We start from the raw sequence: 22,897 nt of genomic DNA on the forward strand, positions 1-22,897 counted from the left end.
CGCAGCCGAGTCAGTCCATCACGCAGTTTTCCTGTCAAGCTCCTCCAGGACATCACACCACTCGGAACCATGGGCACAGGTAAAATACCACACAATACTTATATTTGCACGCTTTTTGTATCTATATAAAAGTCAAATGAGGTTTTTTTTCCTCATAGTTGCTGTTATTTACAGCATTCATTGCACTGCCACGTTAAAATAATCTTTTTTTTAAATAACTAATAACGGGGGGAGGGGGGGGGGGGTCTTTAGTACACCCACAACATGTTTTATTTTAAATTCTTACAATTCTATTGTTGTATTGTTATTTAATCTCCATGGTGATGTGACTCTGCATACAGTTTATTAACAGCACGGGGCATGTTTTTTAGAGATGGAACAAAGAGAGTATATATCAAAAGTAAAACAATTAATAAATCAACAAATTAATAAAAGCCTTGCTCGTTGAAAACCATGGTCGAGTTCTAACTCTTTACTTCCTGAATCATCTCTAGAAAGCAAGTAAACCTTCTCCCAAATGTACATTTGGCATCATCTTGACTGAACAACCTAAAGATCACTTATTTAGACAGGGGGGGGGGGGGGGGGGGGGGGGGGGTAATGAATGTGAATACTAATACTGTCGAAGCATCTAAACAGGAAATTGGAGCTTGCATAAAGCTGGCAGTCTCCCTGACTGTTTTTGTCTTTGCTCAGTAGCTCCTCCCAGCTACATTGAGAAATAAGACAAAGTCGAATAAGACAAAGAGATGAGTCTTAAGAAAAGGTTGTGCGAGTGCCTGGCATGAGGGCTAGGCCAATAAACATATTGACAATTCAAAAGCATTGTGGGGTTAAAGTATAGAACCAAATGACCATGTACATATAAAAGTCAAACTTCAATGACAGTCATGATTGTCAAACTTTTGCTATCTTAAGGATTTCTGAAAGTGGCATTTTATCTTTCCTGGATATGTTTTTTTTTGCCCTCCTATACACACACATATAAACATGTTATAATATTATGGTACAATAGTGCAGCGAGTTATCCATAAGCCGGATTAAATGTTGTTTGTGCCACACATCTCAAGATTTATCACATAGACTTCAATCATATTTTATTAGTTGGATTTTAGGTTTACAAACTATTATGTCAATTAGCTCTTTTCCACTTACTTTATTTCTTTGTTTCTTTGTTTTTTTACCAGGAGCACTCTTAATGGTTGATGGATATAGTTGTTTGTCTATAATTGGCTGATTAAGCACCTTATATTGGTCTAAAATTGTGACATACTGAATATTTCCCCTCAAATTCTAATCCCCACCCCAGCGACTCACACAGTTTGGACTCCTTCCCTGTGGATGGAAACCTTTAACGACCTTCTGGACGAAGACGAAGAGCTGGACTATGGAGACGTGTGGAATCTCAACTTCAACTACAGCCAGACAAACACAGTCACCAATCAGGAGAGGAAGAGAGGCTGGAAAATCTACAGTCCCTGCACCTTTGGAAAGTAGGTTTTGTTTTTTGTTTTTTATGTTCTCACAAAATCCTGCAGGTACAAACGTAAACTATCCAAGGTAATACTGATTTAACACATTTAATGAATGCGACAAACAAAATGAGCCAATGTTATGTGGCGACCGTGCAATTCATATGCTGTGTGATTGGATTCGTTACCAAGCGCGTTTGTGAGTCATCCTTTTCCAAGTATTTCGCGGGTTACGGGAATGACGACTGACCTGAAAATACCTCTCGGCAGTGGCTTACTCATCGTATGTCTCATTCCCTCAGGTTTCTGTGTGGAAACTGCCAGAATACCTGGTCTTCGGCTCGTGTGGTCGTACTGTTCCGCTACCGGCTGCTGAGCGGCAGGGGGACGGTGATCATGCGGCCTTTTGGCCAGTCTTGCCGACAGTGCCGTTGCGGCGATTTTTACCAGCCGGGCTTTTCCGAGGACACGGTGGAAACCATTTCCGAGGACACGGTGGAAACCACTCTGCTCAATCTGTGTTCCAAAATCCGGAAGAATTGCTACAACGACGAAGACGAAGATGACAACGACTCGCCAATCTGTGTCGCCGAAAGGAAGACCAAACCTCACGAGAAAGCTCTGTGTGAAGGATGCCGAATGGGCATTTGCTGTCAGGATGACTAGACGTGTCCGTGCGGATGGACACAGTATTCATTCTGCCCTGGTTGATTCCTCTGTCTGCTCTCAGCTGTTTCATGAGGTTTCATGTTAACATGGGGACCAGAACAGAGGTCCCAAAAAGGGAAACCATTCCAATTTGAGGTCGCCACAAAGTTAGGAATAGTTGAGCTTTGATGAAAAGGGAAACGTCTGTTTCCGAAAAGGCATATTTCCATGTTGTCATGCCTATTTTGTCCCGTGTGTGTTTGTGCATGTGTGTACAGGTGTGCACATGACATGGAATCACTGCATTTTGAGTAGTTAGTGACAGGATAACCTAGACATTCTTGTTCTGCATATTTTCTTTGATACAAAATATGAACTTGTACTGCATTTTATATTCCAAATAAGGTTTTACGTTTGACCAAGTTTATTTTGGAGATTATTTTTATTATTTGTTAGATTTGTTTGAGAGGCAGGCGATCTATTGAATGAAAAAAATGCATCTATTCACATGTATGATAACATTGACTTATCAATAAAGTTTTTTTTTTACATTTGTGTGAAACTTGTACTTGATTATTTATCAAAAATAATTTCACAGCATAAAAAAAAACACCCCACCAGAATAAACTTATTAGAGAGTTCAACGTTTCAACTTTTTCGTGTCATTGCAATTGAATTCATATATAAGCATCAATAACAACATAGTCTTCTCAAATAAAAAGGTACAGAGTGGTCTGAATGAGCATAAACTGTAAGCTTTATGAAAGAGGAAAGTTTAAAGCTTAACCTTGAAAGTACAGACTGTGTCAGCCTCCTTAACTGAAGGAGGAACTGGTTCCACATGGGAGGAGCCTGATGGCTGAAAACTCTGCCTCCTATTCTACTTTTAGAAAGCCTGGACACAATAAACCAGCACTCTGAACGAGGTGTTCAGCTGGGGTAATATGAAATGATAAGTTGAGATAAGATGGAGTCTGGTTGTTAAGCGCTTTATAGATTAATAGAAGAATTTTAAATTCTATTCTAGATTTAAAATGAAGACAATAAAGACAAGATTATATTGGAGAGCGGCAGATCGCTGCAGCATTCTGAATCAGCTGCAGACTTCTTAACAAGTTATTTGGACATCCTGGTAATAGGATATAACAAAAGTCACATCACCGAATTAACTAAATGCATGGATTAGTTTCTCAGTATCACTCTGTTTTAACATGTTCCTGATTTGGAGCAGGTGACAGAAAGCATACAGAATTGTTTATTGTGGGAGTGAAAGGATAAGTCCTTGTCATATGAACGTGAACATATTTTCTCAGAAATGTCACAATTTAAAAGGCTGTGACACCATGCTTGATCATGGACGCTGAATCCAAACAAGTGACATGTCGAATTTATTCAGCAGCAAAATGCAAAGCTGTTGCATAATTAATTGTAGACGCTCTTACAGACACCCAATGAGAAATGTATCCCACTTAGAGAAGTGCATTTAATCACTGACACTTTTCAAGAGATTTTGTATCATATATATTGCATCTGTGGATTTATCGGCCACTGACATTAAGAGAAATCATTAGAAATCATTGTGTCTCTCATAATGAGCTACATGAAAAGCCAGTTGACAGACATCCTCATTGGAGCAAAAGGAACAAGATCAGCACTTGACCTTTGACAGCATCTTACCCACAATTAGATATGATGGCTTGGAAGTTTATTCAAATGGTGGAAGTACTCGGCCGTGCCTCGTGATTTCAGTGACGGAGTGGATTACATGGAGTAAATTTTAAGTATGAGCAAAGTTAATAATGAAAAGAAAAATCCCCATTCGTATCCGACCAGGAGCGGCCGACCAATCAGAGCGGAGCTTTCAGTGTGACAGGTGGCTGTGCGCATGCGTGGTGCTCCGCTCTCCCTGGCAGAAACAACAACACGGCGCCGCGGAGCAGCAGCAGCAGCAGCAGCAGCAGCAAGCAGCAAGCAGCAAGCAGCAAGCGGCAGTCTGTCTCTCCCTCCGCTGTCAGCAGCATCATCAACCCCGCCGGGTCCCGTGGCACACAGGAGGATGGTCCAGCGGAGCGGCAGAGCGGAGATGCCCGTGACAGTCACACGATAATGCCCCTCGATGCGCGCGAGTTGGCCAGCGTACGACCAAGTGAGACGCCCGTGTGAGTAACAACAGCGGCGGCGGCGGGTTGGACGGTGTCCGGGAGTTGAAAGCTAGCGGCGCGCTAACGTTAACCCGAGAGAGCCGGAGACAGCTGGCTAGCTTCGGTATAACGGCAGCGGCGGCAGGCTGCTTTGGGGTGGTAACGGGTTTTTTTTTCTTTCTTCTTCTTCTTCTTCTTCTTCTTCTTCTTCTTGGTCTTTTCTTCTCCCGTCGGAGGCGCAGTCGGCACCGACGTTAAGACCCACGGAGGTAGTAACGGCGTTTTTTTTTTTTTTTTTGCCGTTTTTTTTAACGGCAGCCTCCCTCCGCCTCGCAGCCCGCTTCTCGGTCGGGGCAGTAATTCACACGGACCGTGTCAGTGTACTGGAACAAAGGAGCCGTAACCGAGGGGCCGCATGGACACAACACACAAAACATGCAGGCAGAAAGTCGCTGGCCGTTTGTTTCTGTGCTCCATTTCATGCTGACACACATCACGGGGGAACCACACGAGGTCTGACCTGGATATCTCGCGGATACACGGTGACCGAGCTAATTTTCGGTGAGCGTTGCCGCGGAGGAAGCGAGAGTCTCGAGCCGTGGACTCGTGTAAGTTTCAATGTTTTGTCTCGGGACCTGGGGGGGGGGGGGCACTTCTCGGGTCCCCCCCCCCCCCGGTCCCGACTGCGGTTTCGCACGCGAGCCACAGCCTCCACACGGAGGTCTTCCCGTCAGCTGACGGCAAGTTTTGATAAGTGCAAGCCTCCCTCTCTTCCACTGCGAGTTTTTCCTGTTTTGACAACATTGTTTACACCAACAGCGGTCCTCGCCGAAGGTTTCCGCTTGAGGTGCTGCCAGCTTCAACCCATTTTGTACTTTTAAGTCAAGTCGACAAACACCCTGATGTCGCCGAGGTGTGACAATCCATTATTTACGTTGTCAAAACATAACTTCTTCTCAAATGTAGTGTTACTGTTTCTCAATGGGTTTTCTGGAGTTTTGTTATTTTTTTTCTTTTCATGTCACCAAATATAGTCGGACAGGTATTTTGGAAGCCTTGTTCCACATTTCAGGTTCATATATATACACATGCAAAAATATGTTGGAAAGTTTAAATGTTAGTGCTCACACTGTCAACCACAACAAGAAAAGCCTGATTTTTTTATGTTTTGTTTTGTTTTGTTTTCTTACTGTGAGACTGCATGTCTGTGTGCCTGAGGGTTGTTGTTTTGTACTTGTTTGATCAATAGGTCACTCTAAAGTTCCCAAATTGTCTTTGGGTGATAAAGTTGTTAAATTAAATCACGCTCTGTGATGGACTGACAGCTGCTTTATACCATGTGCAGGTGGAGATCGTCTCCAGCCTCTGAGGCGACAGGTGTGGAGAACATTTATGTATCTGATGGATGGGGTTGGGGGGGGTGGATGTGTCAATATTGTTTTGCGTGCCATTGCAAATGTGGAAGGTAGTCCTAAGTGCTTCATCTTTAAATCAATAACCTGGTTCAACAGCATCACTTATCACATACTAAGACATGTGTGAAGTTGTCATAAGGAGCAGAAATGCGGACAAATGTGCCCAATGTGTTCATCTGGGAGGTAAAGTTATGGAGAAAACACTGCACAATGCAGTGCTATTTTCTCTTGCAGTCTCGTTAACATTTTTGAGCTATTCAGTGACTTTAGCAGCTTTATTTACACACTTACTGAGACACTGGCACATCACCAATATCAGGAAATATGTAATTAGCCTGTATTGTACTGTTTTATGTACAGGCTATAAAAAAGTATCAAAGTGTGGTTATTTATATATTCTTTTTTTTACTAGTGTAGGATATGTTTGAGTGTTTTTCTTAAATTAAATTTACGTCAATCATTCAATTGTCATTTAAATGTATTTTCACGTCAAGTATTCCACCATACATTGAAATATTGCGCGTAAAGCAAGTTTTTCTTGTTGTGTAAGTGTGCGCACAGCGTTTGACATGCAACAGTGTCTTCAGTTCCTGGCAGCAGCGATCATCAGACAAGATTCATGTGTTTGGGATTATTGAGCTCATGAGTCATTAAGTCACAATTATCACATTGCCTGAAATGGAGAGGGGCCATATGGTACGTGCCCTGAGCTACGAGTGTAACCTAATCGAGTTGATTTCCAAACACAATTCATGAACGTACCAGCATTCCTGGCTGGATTGTGAGACTCAACAGGATGAGCGTCCAGTTAGCAAGCGGTGGAATACTTCCTATGCCTCAATTCCGCCCGGCCCCGGGAATGCCGAGTACGCCGTGGGATTTTTTTGTAATCGTGGATAATTGCCGTGTCACTGCAGAGTGCAAACAACAGGATTTGTGATCCCTGGGATTCCACCGTTCCTTCGTGTTTGGACTCCCTGTCCATGTAAAGTATAGAAGAGACAGAGATATACAGAGGAGTGAAGTGAACTGGAAGTAAACCAGTGTGCACAAAACGGAGCCAAGCAGACAGACTGACCTATTAACTGTAGTCCCCACACACACACACACACACACACACACAAAACCACCTCCACTTTGCCTCCAGAAATATACAAATATACTCGCTCACCATCCGAGCTCCTGCGTGCCTCGCAAGTGCACAACTTGCAAGTCGTGTGCTATTGTTTGTCTTTGTGTGAGGCCCTTATGGCTCAGTCTGTCAGTGGGTATTTTCCCTGTCTGTGTCGCTGTCTGTCACCTCCATAGAAAAGGGAGGCAGAAGAGGGGAGGCAGCCAGCAACGTTATTCAAATGTTCCGGAGGCCGGCCAGCCAGTGGCCAACTGTAGCCGGGCTAAAAGGGGCCCTTTGTGAGGGCCAGACAGATGGCCATAGAATGAAGACTGTAATGATACCCTCAGCAGCCCAACACACAGACGCATGCGCTCATTACGCACTCCACTCATTATAGGATGAAATGGTGTGTGCGTTAAAGACAGACCAAACCATATCCGTGTTTGCGAGCAATAAGACGGAGCGGGGAGGGCGAGGTTGGGAAGACCAGGAAGGAAATGAGGCAGAAAGCATTGATAAAGATAGTGATTAAGTACAATATGTGACAAGAAACAGGGTGGTGTTTTTTTGTTTTTTTTTCTTTCCTCATATCTGTGCCTTTCCACCACACACTGTTATTACTTTTGCTTTGCTTGTTATGTTATTATTGGTGGTGTTAGAAATGCTTCTTCTGCCAGTAAAAAAAACTACAATTGTAAAGGATACTAAGATCATGATTTTGATAAGTTGCGACGGTGCACACTCTTCAGATCCCTGATAATTAGAAAGACCTATGAATGCCGTAAAACATGTAAATTCTTCACAGGCTCAACCAAACGGAGCTCGCCGTGGCCGGCTGTGGACATATCGACTGTGCCTTTCAACAACTGACAAGCAAATCAATTATTTGGTTATCATTAACCTTCCTCATTTGTCCGCCCTCTTTATACTTATCTTTGTTTTGAGCAGCTCTGTTTTCTATTTCCGGTAAGATAACATCCTCGCAGCGGCACATCAGCTGATCGATGGATGGAGCGATTGATTGAGTCTCTGCCCCACAGTCTTTCTACACGCTCCTTTCCTTCTCCCGGCTTCTGCCTTGCTATTTGTCCTTTCCTTTTTTTTTTCGAACCGCCACTTTATTTGCACTCATTCGAGATGTCAGACGTTGCCTTCCTTCAACCCGTGTTTCTCTCCTTTCTGCTCTTTTCAGGGCAGGAAAACGCTGAGCCATGTTGCTGTAAGTTGTGACCAGTGGTGAACGGGGGAGGAGGAAGAGGAGGAGGTGGAGGAGGAAGCGAGACGTTGTAGGCAGGCAGGCAGACGGGAGTCTGTCTCGGCACCCTTCAGGTGACCCAATACTGAACCTGCCGCGATGGGAAACACGGCCACCAAGTTCCGCAAGGCGCTGGTGAGCGGCGACGAGGCCCTGGCCTGGCAGCTGTATGAGGGGAACCCTCAGTTCAGGGACGGCCTGGATCCCAACGCTTCATATGGAGAGCAGTACCAGCACAACACACCCCTGCACTACGTCTGTCGCTACGCCATGACGCGTCTGCTCAGGTAAACCTCCCGTTCCGCGGTCTAAAGTTAGACGACTTTTCAAAATCTGCAGTATATTGAATTGAATTGCATTTTAAAGGGCATATATGGCAGTGAAGCTAAAATGTTTTCGCACAACGGGTCCAGGTAGTTTGACGTGCGTCCGCTCGACATCATTCATTTCAAAGTTGAGTCGAGATGCTGTTAATAGCACGTTTGTTTTGACGCAGAGTTGCAGCGCAAAGAGATAAAAGGGAAAGATTTCCAAGCAGCACATGTTTAAAAAGCAGCTGACACCGTCAGTCTCAGCCACTGAAGGTGATAAACGTCTGTGAGTAAGCAAGCGATAAAAGTCGCATCAGTTGTTTGTCAAACATATTGAATTCCTGTATCTGTTTCCACAATAAAAGAACTGTGATACACAGTCCAGTGAGCCGGCTTGGGGCTGATCTGTAAAATGATCCGTGACGTTTTGAGATTTGTTACACCGCAGACGTCCTGGCTTATTATGCAAATGATGTTACAAGGGTTGAGAATCGGCCGTCACCTATGAGGAACCGTGGAAATGAAATGTAATTAGACCTTTGACAACAGTGGTTTCATAGGATTTGAAGCTGCAAACCAAAACCTCAAAAGTGACCAAGACTATGGGGCCCTAAGGGCGAAGGTTCCCGGTTCGAGTTGCAAGTCGGCGTGATGTTTTCCCTCTCGCTGTCCAGTCATTTCAGGCCAATCGGGGGGACTCTAAATTGCTGGATGGTGCAAATGTGATTACCGGGCTCCTGGTGATTTACAACATGCACACAACCTTGAAACAGGTGCGCTGAGACAGACGAGCAGACTCACAGGGACACATGCTTTGGGCCGTAAAGAAGGAAAACTACAAAGACGAGTGACTTTAGTCCTTCAAAACCATGAAGAAAGGGGTCAAAGTATAAAACATATGCTGAGCCAGACACCACTGTCTGTTTTTTTCTTTTCTTTTTCTTTTTTTTTTTTAACCCTTCTGCAGAGATAATCAGGCGACTGGTCATGATGACCAAGATCCAGTGACTCAATAGCTGTCCTCATCTCCTCCTCCTCCTCCTCACACTCTTCCTCTCTCTTACCCTTTCTTTCCATGATTACAGGGTGGGGGGGTTGGGGGGTGGTGGAAGGTGGGGTCAGAGGAAGCTGCGTTTGAAAAGGCCAGTCAATTATCTGTGCATCTGCATGTGTGCACACGGGCATGTGTATTCGGAGAAGGAAAAACTGTGACTCCACAACTGCTTAATGTGTCCGAGTCCGAGAATATAACGCAATGAATCAATTGGTGTGCTATTTGTGTTCATTCCTGCTAACCTATAATGGGCCATCGAGGCGTGCTGAACGCGGCGCTCTGCCGCTGATAACTATCAGAGGAAATGCTTCTTTGTTCCAGACGTTTTTGTTGGACAGAAGCGAGCAGAGAGAGGGAGACGGCCGAGAAGTCTCAGACAAAATAGAGACTCGGAGAGGACAGGCGTGGGCTGGTGCATGCAGAGTCTGCTTGGGATTATTTTTAACACGGTATCTACTATGTGTGTATTTGCTCTCCTCCGGTCTTTTCAGTGGGTCGGATTGGCTGGGGGAAACTTTTAAGATCACCAGGAGAATCCATTAGAGAAGAGGATGGGTGTAGTAGTCCAGGAAGTGGAAGCTTTCCTCTCCAGTAACTTTGCAGATTGTCTTGGAGATATGTACATAACAGCTCCGACTGGGTGACTTCGCAGGAACGATTTATTTTCTATGGTTTGAGAAAGTAAATGAAGCAACGTTTGCTTTTGGTCCCCCCCTCCCATTCAGGAACTTGGCAAGCTCTTCCTTCTCGTTTTCTTTTGGACTATCGCTTGTCTTCAAGCCGATTTCCTTTTGGGTCACACATAACATGCTAATTAAAAATTTCAGTGTCAACAGTCCGGTTTTAACTCTTCCCCCCGAGGTTTTCCTGCACTGCTTTGGCGCTCCACTGCAAGCAGCTCAACATGTGACCCCCCCCCCCCCCCCCCCCCCCCCCCCCCGTTGTTTCTCATGGACTGATATTGGGGCCATTCATTCTGAACATGGGCCTTTGTGCGTGCATATGTGTGTAAGGGTGGGGGCACAGGGTTGGAGTTGAGGGGGAATAATTAGTGATTATTGCTGTGTGGGTGAATTGGCAGTGCACTGTCATTAGAGGGGAGCTGCAGGGACTCGTAGCTGACAGGATAAGAGGGTCAAAAGTGGGAGAATGGGCTGAAGGCTGCACACTAAGGAAACATTCAGACTGATTCAATGGTGGCTACTGCTGAATCCAGAGCGCACCAGGTTTTACATAATATTTCAACCACTGTGTAAACCACTGGAAATCCTCTGACATCCTATTATTTTCTGCTATTATTGAATTTGCTTTAGAGAAAATGTCCTTTTCAAACGCAACTCTCCTGGTGGTGTAGTGCTGAACCAAAAGAAGCAGGGTTTTCTTTCTGAGTCATATTTATCATACAGCTGCTGTAGGAGCGTGTGCAGGGGGGGGAAAAAAGAAGCGCTGGTGGTTTTTGACGAAATGGTAATGCACAAAGGCAGACGAATGCAGCTTGCGGTGCTAAATGAATGAGTGCAATGGTAATCAGTAAATGGAGGATTTGACTGACAAACAGCAGAATAAAAACTATTTACTAAACAGGACTGCAGCCACGGCCTGGCACTAAGAGCAACTGGTGCATTCATCAGTCACTGTGTGTATGCGTGTACGCACACACCTGTCAGCCAGCATGTCCATTATCTCCGAGATGTTAAACAGGAATAGTCAATATTCTGCCATCTTGCTTCCAGTTCCTCTCCTACCAAGCGCTGCCTATTTCTGTCCATAACAGATTCTTTGATTTCAACGCATCCTATGTACTTTCTTCCTCTTCGTCTGAGGTCTGCGTCTGCTTCACTTTTATCTGCTCCTTTCCCTTCCACATTTCTTTAAAGTCTTCTTTCCGTGACAGTCAGATTGTTTCTTCTTTTTACACTTTATGTCCAAACATCCCTGCGATGATTTCCTTTTTATTTCATCTCGCTATTCTCTCTCTTGCATTTATATAGGTCCTTCCTGTTCAGCAAAGAGGGAAACCCCAACAAGCGAAACGTGCACAACGAGACATGCCTCCATGTGCTCTGCCAAGGTCCCCAGATCCTGCTGCTGCCGGAGGGAGCGCTGTCCCCCCGACTGGCCCGCCCTCAGAGGGACGAGCAGCGGCGGGCAGACTGCCTGCAGGTGCAAACACCGTGTTCACACTGGAGGAACAGTGTCTCTGAATGAAGTGATTACGTTCCACAAAACTCACATCCAAATCAATATGTGTGCACATATTTGCATGCCCTTCCCCCCCCTCCCTCCCTCAATCAGATGATCCTGAGTTGGACCGGAGCCAGGCTGGAGGGAGGCCAGTACGAGAAGGCCAACGTTAACGCCACCGACAACCACCACAGCGCCTGCCTGCACTACGCTGCTGCCGCGGGCATGAAGAGCTGCGTGGAGGTGAGGCGGAGTCTGCGTGGCTTGTCTCTACCGCGCGGAATAGATTTGTCAAAGACGACGTGTTTACAGCCAGTAAAATGTTCACACAGCTTTACAGGAACATCTGCTTTGCATCAGGTCAAAGGACCTTACCTAAGCTTCAATTTCTTTCATCTGTTCTTCTATGCTCCCCCCCCCACCCCTGTTCATATTGTTGTGTTTTCTGTCCTCCCTCCGTCAAGCTGCTGATCCAGAGCGAGGCGGACCTCTTTGTGGAGGACGAGGACAAGTTGACGCCATGCGACCACGCCGAGAGGCACCACCACACCGAGCTGGCCCTCAGCCTGGAGTCACAGATGGTTTTCTCCTCCTTCTCATCTCAGCAGTCCAACTCAGACACACACGGCGAAACCAACCTGCTGCAATACAAAGAGGTGTGAGCACAGTTCCCGTGTCTGTGGGGTCCAGTTTGGCTTGGGTTATTTTTAAGCTTTGTGGTCGCCGCTCTGTCTTCAAACCTTCCACTCCGAAACCGCTACATCAAATAAATGAATCCTGGTCATTTGGTTTGCAGGATACAGCCTTTTTCAGCTCAACTGGGACTAGATTAGGATCCAAAAGTTCAATGACTGCAGATAAAGGGAATTGGCCATTTGTTTTTTTTTTACTTTTTTTTGAAACGTCAAGTGGATTCAACCAACAACAAATTATTTTCAATTTAGAAAAGTAATACATTTTAAATACATTTTCTGCTGCACCAGAAATCCCGGATAAATCATGGTCCATTGTTGAACCATCTCAAGTGTAAGGGTTCACTTCTCTTTCTTTGTTGGTCTGAGCAAAACAAAAAGCTTACCTAGATATTTGCTCTTTCGCCGAAGATGCCGTGCAGTGAGTCTGAAGCAGGTTGTTCCAGGCCAATGTTCTCGTTAAGAGGATTTTTTTTTTAGTAACTCCATCTGCTGGGAGACAAATTTGTTTACCTTTTCAGCCAGTGAACCATTCCTCTCTTGGGAAGGTTTCCTTGTGATAACAAACAAATTATATCTTACAATTGATGTCTCCTTTAAGTTGGGCTTCATACTGATTTTTCTTACATCACTCGGACTACATTGAAAAGTCTCTGCTTCTGTTGGTGTCCTCCCCACCTTTTCTGTTAACTCTTCTGATATGTGGCTCAAATAATTCAGAAACACTGATTTTGGAAATTCGTATTTTGTCACTCCCCCTTATGGAAACGGCCAAATTCACTCATCTGTTGCTTAATTTCAATAAGTGCTCTGCTTGATTTGGATTTGGATGGGGGTCTGTTTTGGTCAAAAAATTTTTTTTTTTAATTTACTTGAACTTTATTTCATTATCCTGATTAGGTTTTAATTTTGAAACAGAGTTCTGCTTAATTTGACATCTACATTTGTTCTCTTCAAACCTAGCTTTGGTAACCTCGGATTAGAGCTAATCTTGGCTGAATATTAATCAATCCAGCCTTAAAAGATGTTAATCCGCTTAACTTCTCATGGACAAGTCATGTGCGAAAATCATTGGCTTGCATTTTACAACGGAATTGTGATCAAGTCACACTGTTGTCCACAACTATGTTAAGTCATGGAAGAAAATTGGATGGAAATGCTTTCACAAGACGCCCATAAATTCACTTTTTATGACGGCGCAAGATCACGAGGTCAGAGTGCGAGCTGCCAGTACACCGAGGGCTTTATCATAACAAACGGATCAGCTGCAGTGTCAGTAATTTGAAATTCTCTCACTCGTGTTGACCAGTGAAGGATTTAGGTTTGCTGAGTTCAGCCAACCGCTAATGTTTAGGTGTTTACTGACGTGTTCTCTTAAGTAGCAGCTATTTGAGGACATATAATCTACCATATGTGTCCTATTGTCTTTGAGCAAACTGTGACGACACGGGAGTTTGACCGGCCCACAGAGTGGCTGCCAAATGTTTGATGTGACTATTGAACTTGCAGTGCAAACGATGGAGCACTACGGCTGGCTTTCACATGTTTCATCTTCTCATCAAAGTTGCGTCTGTGTCTTCAGGATCACACTGTTCGGCGGTGCCTTAAAGTATAGTAGTGTGTGTGTGTGTGAGTGAGGGTGTGTATGTGGGTGTGTCTGTGTGTACAGACACACACCTCACGTCAAGTTAAACCGAGGACACAGACCAGCCATGTATCCGCAGCTGCTGCCAGCTGATAGCAGTTTGATCTTTCTTCCCGCAGCCAAATCCATGCTAATGCATAATCTGTCGTTCCCACCACAACCCCCCCCTCCCTGCAATCACTGCCCCACATCCAAGTTCTTTTCATTTTTCCTCGCATTATCCATTTAACTTCCTCAATTGCATTTCTATCTCTCCTTCTTGTTTTTGCTTTAATACGGCCTTGTTTTTTTTCCCTCCCGTTTCATCAATGTCATGTCACCCCCCCCTCACTCATTTGTCCTTCTCGCTTTTCAAATGTATTATTTCTTCTCAATGTTGCTCTTTCTCTATCTTTTCAGCCTTATGAAGGGTTGAAGCTTCAGGATCTGCGTCGGCTGAAGGACATGCTGATTGTCGAGACGGCAGACATGCTGCAAGCTCCTCTCTTCACTGCTGAGGCCCTGCTGCGAGCACACGGTGCATGTTTGTCTATTAGAGAAAGCCGGCTTTCGCTGATGACCTTTTAGCAAAAAAATCACAGCACCATGGCTCCAGTATTTTTTAGGGGAATTAGATTTAATTAGAACCATTGTTTAACTCGCCTCTCACAGACTGGGACAGGGAAAAGCTGCTCGAAGCCTGGATGTCAGATGCTGAAGGCTGCTGCCAGCGCTCCGGTGTCACCATGCCCACGCCGCCGCCCAGTGGCTACAATGCCTGGGACACGCTGCCCTCCCCCCGGACTCCCAGAACCCCTCGCTCGCCCCTGACACTCACCCTCACCTCCCCTACCGACAGCTGCCTCACACCTGGAGAGGAGGGCCTGGCGACGGTGAGCAGTGGTGGACAGAGTGCAACTTGTTGTTTTTTTGCCTCCATTAAAAAAAAAAAAAAAGAACATGACAGTTTTACTGGTATCGTGCTGTTAACATTGTGGGTTCACGTCTGTCGTCTCTTGCAGTGCGGAATCTGTCTCTGCTCTATCTCGGTTTTTGAAGACCCCGTGGACATGTCTTGTGGCCACGAGTTCTGCAGAGCCTGCTGGGAGGGGTGAGACTTTCACTGAATGAGTGTCGGTGTTCCGATATGTGGCCGGTGAGCAGATCTACTTCAGTGTGTGTTTGTGTTCTCTTTAGGTTCCTAAATGTAAAGATTCAAGAAGGCGACGCTCACAACATCTTCTGTCCAGCTTACGAGTGCTACCAGCTGGTGCCCGTGCACGTGATCGAGAGTGTGGTTTCCAGAGAGATGGACCAGCGATATCTCCAGTTTGATATTAAGGTAGGCCCACATTTAGATTTCATGCAAGTTGTATTTAGCACTTTTTCATCCGAACATCCAACTAAAAAGTTGCATTCTGTTTCTTTGTCTGTGCTCTTTGTTTTCCTCCGTGTCATTTATTCTGTTGGGGGTTTTTTATTTCTTTTCTTTTCATTGTTTTTCTTTCTTCTTGGTTTTCACCTCTTCTATTGACATGCTCAGTCTGCTCCCTGACATTTCTGTGTGTCCTCTTCCAGGCATTTGTAGAGAACAATCCGGCAATCCGGTGGTGTCCTGCGGCGCGTTGCGAGCGGGCGGTGAGGCTCACTCGGCCGGGTCCCGGGGACAATGACCCTCACAGTTTCCCCCTGCTGCCGTCCCCAGCCGTCGACTGTGGCAAAGGCCACCTGTTCTGCTGGTACACTTCCATCTGTTACTCTTTACATTAAATGATGTCTTTACTGACAGTGACGTGGAGAGGAGCAAATATATCCCTGCTCCATATACTTTGTTTTCTGCAAAAACAACAGTATGATTTGTTTCTGAAGCTTTGTCATCAGTGCGTTTCTACACTTTTTCTTTTTTCTTTCCAACACTTTTGCCTGTTTTTCTCAGGATTAATGTCTGTTGTTGTGCCGTTTCTGTGTCCTTGTGAGTATTTTACTATACCCAGTCCTCTTTTATCCTCCTCTCGGTCTCCAGGGAGTGCCTTGGCGAGGCCCATGAGCCGTGTGATTGTCAGATATGGAGGAACTGGCTCCAGAAAGTCACAGAGATGAAGCCTGAGGAGTGTAAGCCTGTCCTGTTGAGTTTGGATTTCTTGGATTTTCTTGGAGCTGGCAGTTGATGGCAGCTGTCAGGACTTCCCACCAGGATATGTCTATTATATTTTTATAACCTTATGGACAGGTGGTTGGGACATTGCTATTTGCCAAATGCAGGAAGGGTTGTTACTCATGTGTGGACTTGCCTCTGCCTGCGTGCTCTCTCCACAGTGGCAGGTGTGAGCGAGGCTTACGAGGATGCTGCTAACTGCTTATGGCTGCTGACCAACTCCAAACCATGTGCCAACTGCAAGTCTCCCATTCAGAAGAACGAGGGCTGCAACCACATGCAGTGTGCCAAGGTGCTCGCAATCACCTCAGTGTGCTGTGTCATCTCGAATAAAGGCATTGGATAAGTGCAGGATATTTGAAAGCACCGCCTCTCTCCCTCTGCAGTGCAAGTACGACTTCTGTTGGATCTGTCTGGAAGAGTGGAAGAAGCACAGCTCGTCAACAGGAGGCTACTATCGCTGTACTCGCTACGAGGTCATCCAACAGCTCGAGGAGCAATCCAAGGAGATGACCGTAGAGGTAGAAACTTGGACACGAAGTATTCACTCAAATCATCACCTGGAATTGTTTATCTGCATGAGTGACTCTGTCACATAAGACATTGATGGAGCATTCAGTGATTTGTATGAAGGAGTTTGATTTTTGTTACAGGCGGAAAAGAAGCACAAAAGTTTCCAAGAGTTGGATCGTTTCATGCACTATTACACTCGCTTCAAGAACCATGAACACAGTTACAAGGTAGCGCAGTCAACAATGACACATTTTTTATAAAGCGCGAGACGAGTGTCCTGAATACCAGCCTGTCGCTTATTCGCGTGATGTCTTCCCTGTGTGCTTAGTTGGAGCAGCGACTACTAAAAACTGCTAAAGAGAAGATGGAGCAGCTGTGCCGAGCTTTTATTTGCCGTGAGTGTCTCGCACAAGTAAAAAGAAATTCCATCCAAATGAAGCGGTATGCTTCCCTGCTGCAAATTACTACTTAGTACTACTACTAAGTAGAGCTTCCTGTCTTCTAAACATCGAGTCTCAACAGTCGTTTGTTTTGGTCCCTTTAATTGAATCATGTCCACATTGCAGTGTTTAATTAATAATTGTTTGAGTTGAACATATAAATACAAAAAAAACCAAGAAACTGTTCCAGACAATTAATAAAAAAACACAAAGCAGCCAAAAAAATAATTTATATTGTCAATGTGTGTTTAATGTTGCATGTTTTTTGCTGCAGGTGAAGGAAGCCCACCGGACACACGATTCATTGAGGACGGTGTGTCTGAGCTGCTGAAGACGCGGCGCGTGCTGAAGTGCTCTTACCCATACGGCTTCTTTCTGCAGCCAGGCAGCACACAGAAAGAGATATTTGAGCTAATGCAGGTGAGCTGCTTCCTCTCTGCCAAGCATGTGAGTCTAATGGCAATAAAGCCCATGTTTTTTGTTTCTTTTCCCCTCCACTCTTGCTTTTAATCCCTCGTTTGGGTCAAACCATCGTTGAAATCCGTTCTAAAAGCCAGTGTCCTGACACTAGGTCGTCTTTGTGTCTTCTCAGACTGATCTGGAGATGGTGGTGGAGGATTTGGCCCAGAAGGTGAACAGGCCGTACCTGAGGACGCCGTGCCACAAGATCATCAGTGCAGCTCGCCTGGTGCAGCAGAAGAGGCAGGAGTTTCTGGCGTCGGTGGCGCGGGGCGTCGCTCCAAATGACTCGCCTGAGCTTCCCCGCCGGAAGTAAATGCAAACACACATGCACACGCACCCCGAGTTAACCTCCGTACAGAGGCTTTGCTAGAAACCCCCGAGTACAAATGAGTTGTAAACTCTAATCCATCATTGAATATTAAACTTTTCTTTTTTTTTCACCGATTTGACACTATAATAAAAATGCTTTTGTTTATTTCAGTTATCCTGGAGGCTCATGGGATTGGGAATACCTTGGCTTTGCCTCCCCTGAGGTAAACTCATTTCATCACATCACACAGTGAAACACTGACTCTTGCGCTCTGCCGAGCTTTTTTATTTCAATTTTATTTGTGCATAGTCGATGCTCCTTCCTAAATCTGTGTGTGTATGAGGTGGTATCAATGCATGAGCAGCAGCTGACAGTTTGCTTATGTGTGTTAAGATGGGAAGTCGTCACTCTGTGCTGGGAGCCGGAGATCAAAGAGAGAGACAGTCGCAGGTAATGCACCGTTGTTTCTTGGCACATGGTACTCAAGCATGGGCTAAATTCTGATTAATTTGCCTGAGATTGTGAAGCTGCACGATTCAGTGGAGTTGCAAAAAAAAAAAAAAAAAAACTGCTTGGGAGTCGAGCCGGTCGTGACCTACCTCCAACGTCTTGTTGCAGGATTATGCTGACATCCAGTACCGGCGCAGACACAGGCCACGGCGCAGGGGAGACATGCTGAGTCTGCACAACCTCCGGAGCAGCAGCAACACGCCAGAAACCAGCAGGAGGAGTGACAACTCAGGTCTGGAAAACACTTCACCAACACTCTTTTATTGCTCATCTATCCTCCAACTTTGTCTGTTTATTGGTACACCCCGCTCTTCTACTTGCACAGACTCTGCAGTTTTCCTCTGCCTCTGATATTTCTATCCATTCATAAATTAGAGCGCAGTAGACGGCCGGCGAACGGCATTTTGACTTTTACTGCTCCATCCATCTGGTCCGGTCGAACGCAAACTGAGGCATTGATCACTGGGATCAATCTGTAATCAAGCCACACAAAACCGCTCCTTGTTTTAATGTGACATTTTGTGTTTCAGAGGGCACAGAGCGGCCTGAAGGTCGCAGAAGAGCGCTGGGCTCACTGGATGAAGATGATCCCAACATCCTCCTCGCCATCCAGCTGTCGCTCCAGGAGTCCCGCAGAGAGCGAAGCCTGGAGGGAGGCCTGGAGCTGGACCGCGGGCCGGACCGACCGGACAGGAGGCCCGGCTCCGCAGGGGACCTGGTTGACGCTGCACTGCGCTCTCTGAGCACAGAGGGCGCGCCAGGAGCCAGAGGCTCGTCTTTCCCTCCTTCCCTCTTGGATCCCCCTCGCCCCCCGAACAGGACAGACTCCACCTCGCAGCCATCCATATCCAACTCCCTCCCGCTGCCTCCCCCGCCTCCCTCCCTCAGTGCAGAGCTGCTGGAGCTGGGAGACAGCCTTATGAAACTGGGAAGCATAACCGCTCCTTACGACCTGGACACACACACCCAGGAGCAGCTGTGTTCCCACCACACGTACAGCCACGGCACCCACGCCGCTCCTTTCGCCACCGAACCCGCTTACAGCCATAGACCAGACCAGAGCTCGCTGGCGGCGCCCTACATGCTCGATCACATTGCGATCACGAACGCTGGTTATGACAACAAAGAGCAGAGTTATTGCCACCCCGGTGCTTATTTAGCCGAGGCTGAACACAGTGCCTCCTGCACAGCCGAGCGCACTCAACCCGCCGCTCACGCCACCTCGTACTCGCGGGAGCAGGCGGCCGCGTACAGCGGCTCCCCGAAGCCAGACACGTCCTACACCCCCTGCCCAGAACACAACAACTCCTACACCGCAGAGCGTCCCGCCACCTACGCTCTTGAGCGGCCCCCGAAGGCAGACCTCCAGCCCCCCGCCCAATTGTGCCTCCCGTCTCCCGAGCCGGAGCCCGAGCTGCTGCTTTCGCCGGTGATCCCCCCGGGGGGCCCGTTCACCCCCAGCGACCCCCAGAGTCTGGAGGCCTTGGACCCCACCGCCAGTGCTCAGCTGCTGGACAACATCATGGCCTGGTTCAACAACAACATCAACCCCCAGAACAACCCCCAGAGTCTGGCTCTCATCCCCTCGCCCCCCACCACCGAAACGGACTCCTCCCCCGACACGCACACCGAAACCGAGAGCGAGAGCCAGGCCTCCCGGGAGGTGACCCCCGCCCCCGTCTGGCAGCCCCTGGAGGGCGAGCCCGAGGCGGAAAGCGAGGCGGACGGCCCCGCGGGGCCCGAGGCCGTCAAGTCCTGTCGACCCTGCACCCTGGAGCTGGACAACAGAGACGCTGGAGGAGACTGCGCGAACGCCGGGTGTGTGGCCGACCTGTCGCTGGACGAAGCGCGCACACACCCGGGCTCGCAACGCGAAAACTGTCCCGCACACACTGCCTCTGCTGCAGAGACGGACTCGGACCTGGTCCTCCAGTTAGAGGAGGACCGGTCGCCGGAGGAGTGGGAGGAGCAGGAACACCTGGTGTGACGAGAGGCGAGAGTCTAAACAGTGAGAGTAGAAAGGGCAGGTGAGTGTTTACTGTGTGTATTATACTGTATTTAGAGAGTTCATACAGCTCTACTGACTTGGTCCATTCAAGATGATGTCATACACATTCAGAGGTTTTTTTTGGGGGGTTGTTTTTTTTTTTTTTTTTTTTACTGCATTCTGTCTGCTCAAAGAACGGACGGAAACAAGCGGGAGTTTGACATCACGAATGGAAGGCTACTGATCCCACCACACATGAAAAGCTTGACGGTTTTCTTTTTCTCTACGTTATTTATTCCCCTGGAGCTCGTCTGTGTCTCGTTCGTTTGTTCAGGGTGAAGTTTTGGTGCTTTTCATGCTGAGATCCAAACTTGCCTCATACAACCAAGACTTGATTACCACACGGACCCAACCACAAGCCTGTCTGCGCCTCCAAGAGCCAAATCCGACGAGAGCAGGGACCTTGGAGCCCGTCTTAGCGTGCTGTACAATCAGAGGGCCTAATTCACATTGTTTGGACCTTCATGCACACGGTGCCTGTTTTTGTTAGTGCCAACACACTACTGATATTTCCTCCGGTGTAGGAAGCAAAGAGAGAAGCAAACACTGGCCTGCTGTAATGTACTTAAAGCGATCAGCCCCCCCCCCCTGCACATCAAGGTCAAAGGTCAGTCACGGGTGCAGAACCGCACCTTTCAAAACCAGTCGAGGCGGAGCGTCCTGCTCAAAAGCAGCTCTTTAACACCATGTGCTTGTTTTCAGGTGATTGAACCAGCTGCTTTCAGACATTCTCTCACCGTCGGAGACGAGTTTCCTCGCCGTCGTCTGCGCGGTGCCGTGCTTTAACTTTGGCTCGCCGTTTCGATTCCGTTCTGCAAAGCTCCTCGCACGAAACGCTCCGCTCTGACTCTCGGAGCGACGTCTCACAGAGTGCCCAAAATATAAGCGGCTTCCGAGTGAGATGACGACGCGACGCTTCGCACAGAGACCGATAATTCTCACGTGGCGCGAAACCGTCAACCAAATCATCAAAAGAAATCTTGCAAAACATGCGAAGTGTCAGACGTTAATGTCCTTGTATTTGAGGATCGCTTCACAGAAGCGAAGTAAGGAACTATTTATGCCTCTATTGGAAACACGTTTCATGGTTTGAACCACAGGGGAGATATTGTAAACATCTTCAAGTAGCAGACAATAGATATGTTGTAATCTTTAAAATGGGGGGGGAAACTTGCAAACACACATTAAACTGATTGTGTGTATTCAGTGAGGAACGGTGAGACCCGAGTGTGTGCGAGCTGTTTGAGATTTGCACACTGAATCTGAGCCAAAGCAAATATTTCTTTAAAAATTGCTGTAAATGAAAACAAATTTAAACGGTTTGATCAAACCTATTCCACTACTGCTAGCTCCGACAGCGTGCCGTCATCGAAGGGACTCGAGTTGTGTTTGTAACTGTAATTTATCCCCTTTTTATTCATTTCTTGCTTATTATAGACGGTTTTACTTCCACTTGAGACCGGAGCTGTTGGGTCTGTGTGCCTTTTTTGTTAATTTGCTGTTTATTTGTCGATATTTATTTGTGTCACTGCTTTTGAAACACGCTACAGAGGGGGGGCGACGGAGAACACAACACTCTTTGACACTGAATTTCATTTGTAAGAATTCTTCAGCTGTACCTCACTTCACGTTCTCCCCAGAGAGGCAGGTGCCACAGGCTTAAGCTCGTTCAGCTCGATCAGAAACGGCTCTGAAGGAAATTAATTCACTTTATCTGACATGAGATTTCATATGAGACCCTTCGAAATGTGACTTCTGGGTTTGTTGTTCAGGCTCTTTTCTTTAACACTTTTATCGCCCTACTATAACGTTTACAAGGGAATCGAACACTGCCTGCTGTGATGAGAAGTGATTCAGTGCTTTGGGCTCTGGGATGATTAGAAATGGCGGGTTTTCATGTAAAAGCGACTTGTATTATTTTTAAAAATATTTCCTTTCAGTTCCAGATCTGTTGTATGTTTTGAGTTGGAGGTTTGACACATTGTGAGAGATGGGGGGGGCACTCAAACAATAACGACACATTTTCGTCTGTGCATTGAACAAGAAACTGTGAATGTGCTGAGTCATAAAAATTTCAAGAAGCCAACTGACACTCGTAACATGAAATTGTTCCCTGAAGCTGATTTCCAGGCCTGCACTGAATCGACAGTCTTTATTTTGCACAAGTGTGGTGTGGTTCATGTGTTGCACTGATCCAGTGCTACGAGATATGAAGGACGGACACATTGATTTCTTTTTAAAATTCCTTTCTCTTTGTATTCTGTAAGATTGGATTAATGGTGTTGAATAATTTGCTCTTTTTTTTATATATATATATTACTTCAACATTTATTGTTTGTAATTTAATTCTCCCACAAACGACAATTTCAGAATTTCATAAAAGGAGAAATTGCACTCTCATAGATTATACTTGATACATTCCCAGCTGGTCAAAAGAAAGGTTTGATGTGTGGCCAAACTTATAAATGAAAGTGCAAAGTTTACTCTCAATAAAAAAACAAGCTGAAAGTGTGTCGCTGTGAGGTTTGTTTTATTGCTCTGATTCCAAAC

General features: G+C 46.3%; 2 protein-coding genes across 2 annotated transcripts; both read left to right on the top strand.

Annotated features, from left to right (window-relative positions):
• LOC308144399 (receptor-transporting protein 4-like) lies at nucleotides 1-2,671 on the top strand. Its single transcript, XM_080515509.1, has 3 exons — nucleotides 1-79; nucleotides 1,310-1,493; nucleotides 1,775-2,671. Exons 1-3 carry the CDS (start codon nucleotides 70-72, stop codon nucleotides 2,136-2,138), a joined length of 558 nt encoding a protein of 185 aa, XP_080371635.1. The 5' UTR covers nucleotides 1-69; the 3' UTR covers nucleotides 2,139-2,671.
• Nucleotides 2,672-4,125: 1,454 nt separating this feature from the next.
• On the top strand, nucleotides 4,126-22,858 carry LOC308145063 (ankyrin repeat and IBR domain-containing protein 1-like). The gene is made up of 21 exons (XM_080516394.1): nucleotides 4,126-4,279; nucleotides 7,983-8,332; nucleotides 11,402-11,573; nucleotides 11,706-11,837; nucleotides 12,059-12,250; nucleotides 14,331-14,448; nucleotides 14,583-14,803; nucleotides 14,933-15,021; nucleotides 15,108-15,252; nucleotides 15,489-15,649; nucleotides 15,934-16,022; nucleotides 16,227-16,357; nucleotides 16,452-16,586; nucleotides 16,719-16,805; nucleotides 16,907-16,973; nucleotides 17,293-17,438; nucleotides 17,611-17,789; nucleotides 17,962-18,013; nucleotides 18,184-18,240; nucleotides 18,409-18,532; nucleotides 18,831-22,858. The coding sequence occupies exons 2-21, from the start codon at nucleotides 8,145-8,147 to the stop codon at nucleotides 20,285-20,287; spliced, it is 3,942 nt and encodes a 1,313-aa protein (XP_080372520.1). The 5' UTR covers nucleotides 4,126-4,279; nucleotides 7,983-8,144; the 3' UTR covers nucleotides 20,288-22,858.
• Nucleotides 22,859-22,897: the final 39 nt, after the last annotated feature.

Source organism: Blennius ocellaris, assembly GCF_963422515.1.
Source record: "Blennius ocellaris genome assembly, chromosome: 20".
Taxonomy (NCBI): domain Eukaryota; kingdom Metazoa; phylum Chordata; class Actinopteri; order Blenniiformes; family Blenniidae; genus Blennius; species Blennius ocellaris.